The 1,395-nt window shown below is 37.6% G+C and overlaps 1 protein-coding gene and 1 non-coding gene across 2 annotated transcripts; both read left to right on the top strand.

The window, feature by feature from the left end:
- Positions 1-4: 4 nt before the first annotated feature.
- On the top strand, positions 5-1,374 carry LOC100639969 (ATP-binding cassette sub-family B member 7, mitochondrial-like; the record flags this gene model as incomplete). The annotated part of the gene is made up of 5 exons (XM_003391967.1): positions 5-161; positions 371-528; positions 613-776; positions 833-1,134; positions 1,244-1,374. Coding segments are annotated over 5 exons (912 nt in total), but the record flags the coding sequence as incomplete, so codon positions are not given.
- Positions 211-284, top strand: Trnar-ucu (transfer RNA arginine (anticodon UCU)). Its single transcript has one exon. It is a non-coding gene; the product is annotated as a tRNA-Arg (tRNA).
- Positions 1,375-1,395: the final 21 nt, after the last annotated feature.

The raw sequence follows: 1,395 nt of genomic DNA on the forward strand, positions 1-1,395 counted from the left end.
AGCTTATGAAGCAGATGAATATGATAAAGTCCTTGCCAGGTATGAGGATGCTTCATTAAAGACGGTTACATCGCTGTCTGCATTGAATTTTGGGCAGAATGCTATCTTTGGCGTGTCACTGACTGCTGTAATGCTAATGGCCAGTCATGGAATAACATCAGGTATGCGAAAAGGAATTAGTAATCGGATTTGAAGCTCACCTGTAACGTGACCCCTGTGGCGCAATGGATTAGCGCATTGGACTTCTAATTCAAAGGTTGTGGGTTCGAGTCCCACCAGGGGTGTATTTTTTTCTTTTTTTTTCGCTTTTATTTTTCATTATTTTTTTGCTTTATACTTTTAGCAAATTATTATCCACTCTTGCTTTTAGGTACTCTCACTGTTGGTGACCTAGTAATGGTCAATGGACTTCTATTTCAGCTCTCTTTGCCTCTAAATTTTTTGGGATCAGTGTATAGAGATGTGAGACAGTCACTGATTGATATGCAAACAATGTTTAACTTACTAAATATTCACTCACAAATAAAAGTATGACAGTCTCTTTTTCCTCTTAATCTACTGCTACTTAATCTTCTTTCCTTTTATTTACTGTCATTCCCTTTCATTTATAAGGAAAAACCTAATGCACCAAATCTTCTGCTGTCTCCAGAATCAAACACTGTTACATTTGACAATGTCTCATTTGGTTATGTTGGAGATAAGAATATACTCAACGGTCTCTCATTTACTGTACCAGCTGGAAAGAAGGTTGCAATAGTTGGCGGAAGTGGATCTGGGTCAGTAAGAAAATGAGCTAAAAATAGTAATTTTACTCCTATCACACTTTTTATAGGAAGTCCACGATAGTGCGATTGCTGTATCGTTTTTATGATCCTCCTCAAGGAAGGATACTGATAGGAGATCAAGACATAAGTGATGTATCAATTGATAGTCTTAGGAGAGCTATTGGTGTTGTCCCTCAGGACTGTGTCCTCTTTCATAACACAATCCTTCACAATATACAATATGGGAGACTAAGTGCTAGCAAGGATGAAGTACTGGAGGCTATAGACACAGCTGGTCTGAAGGAGACCATTAGTTCAATGCCACTCCAATATGAGACACAGGTTGGAGAAAGAGGACTGAAATTGTCAGGTATGAAAGTGTTGCTACTCATGGTGCTTAAGTTGTAGCTATATTTTTAATATGATGCACTGCACTATATATATATTGCATGTATTGATAATACTACATGTTTTAATAGGAGGAGAGAAGCAACGTGTTGCAATAGCAAGAGCAATATTAAAGGATGCTCCTATACTGGTCTATGATGAAGCAACATCTTCCCTAGACTCTATCACTGAACAGGTAATGATAATGATAACAGCTACATAGCATAAGGACATCAATTTGTAT

The sequence above is a fragment of the Amphimedon queenslandica genome, unplaced genomic scaffold, assembly GCF_000090795.2.
Source record: "Amphimedon queenslandica unplaced genomic scaffold, v1.1 AMPQUscaffold_3339_Cont24664, whole genome shotgun sequence".
In the NCBI taxonomy this organism is placed as follows: domain Eukaryota; kingdom Metazoa; phylum Porifera; class Demospongiae; order Haplosclerida; family Niphatidae; genus Amphimedon; species Amphimedon queenslandica.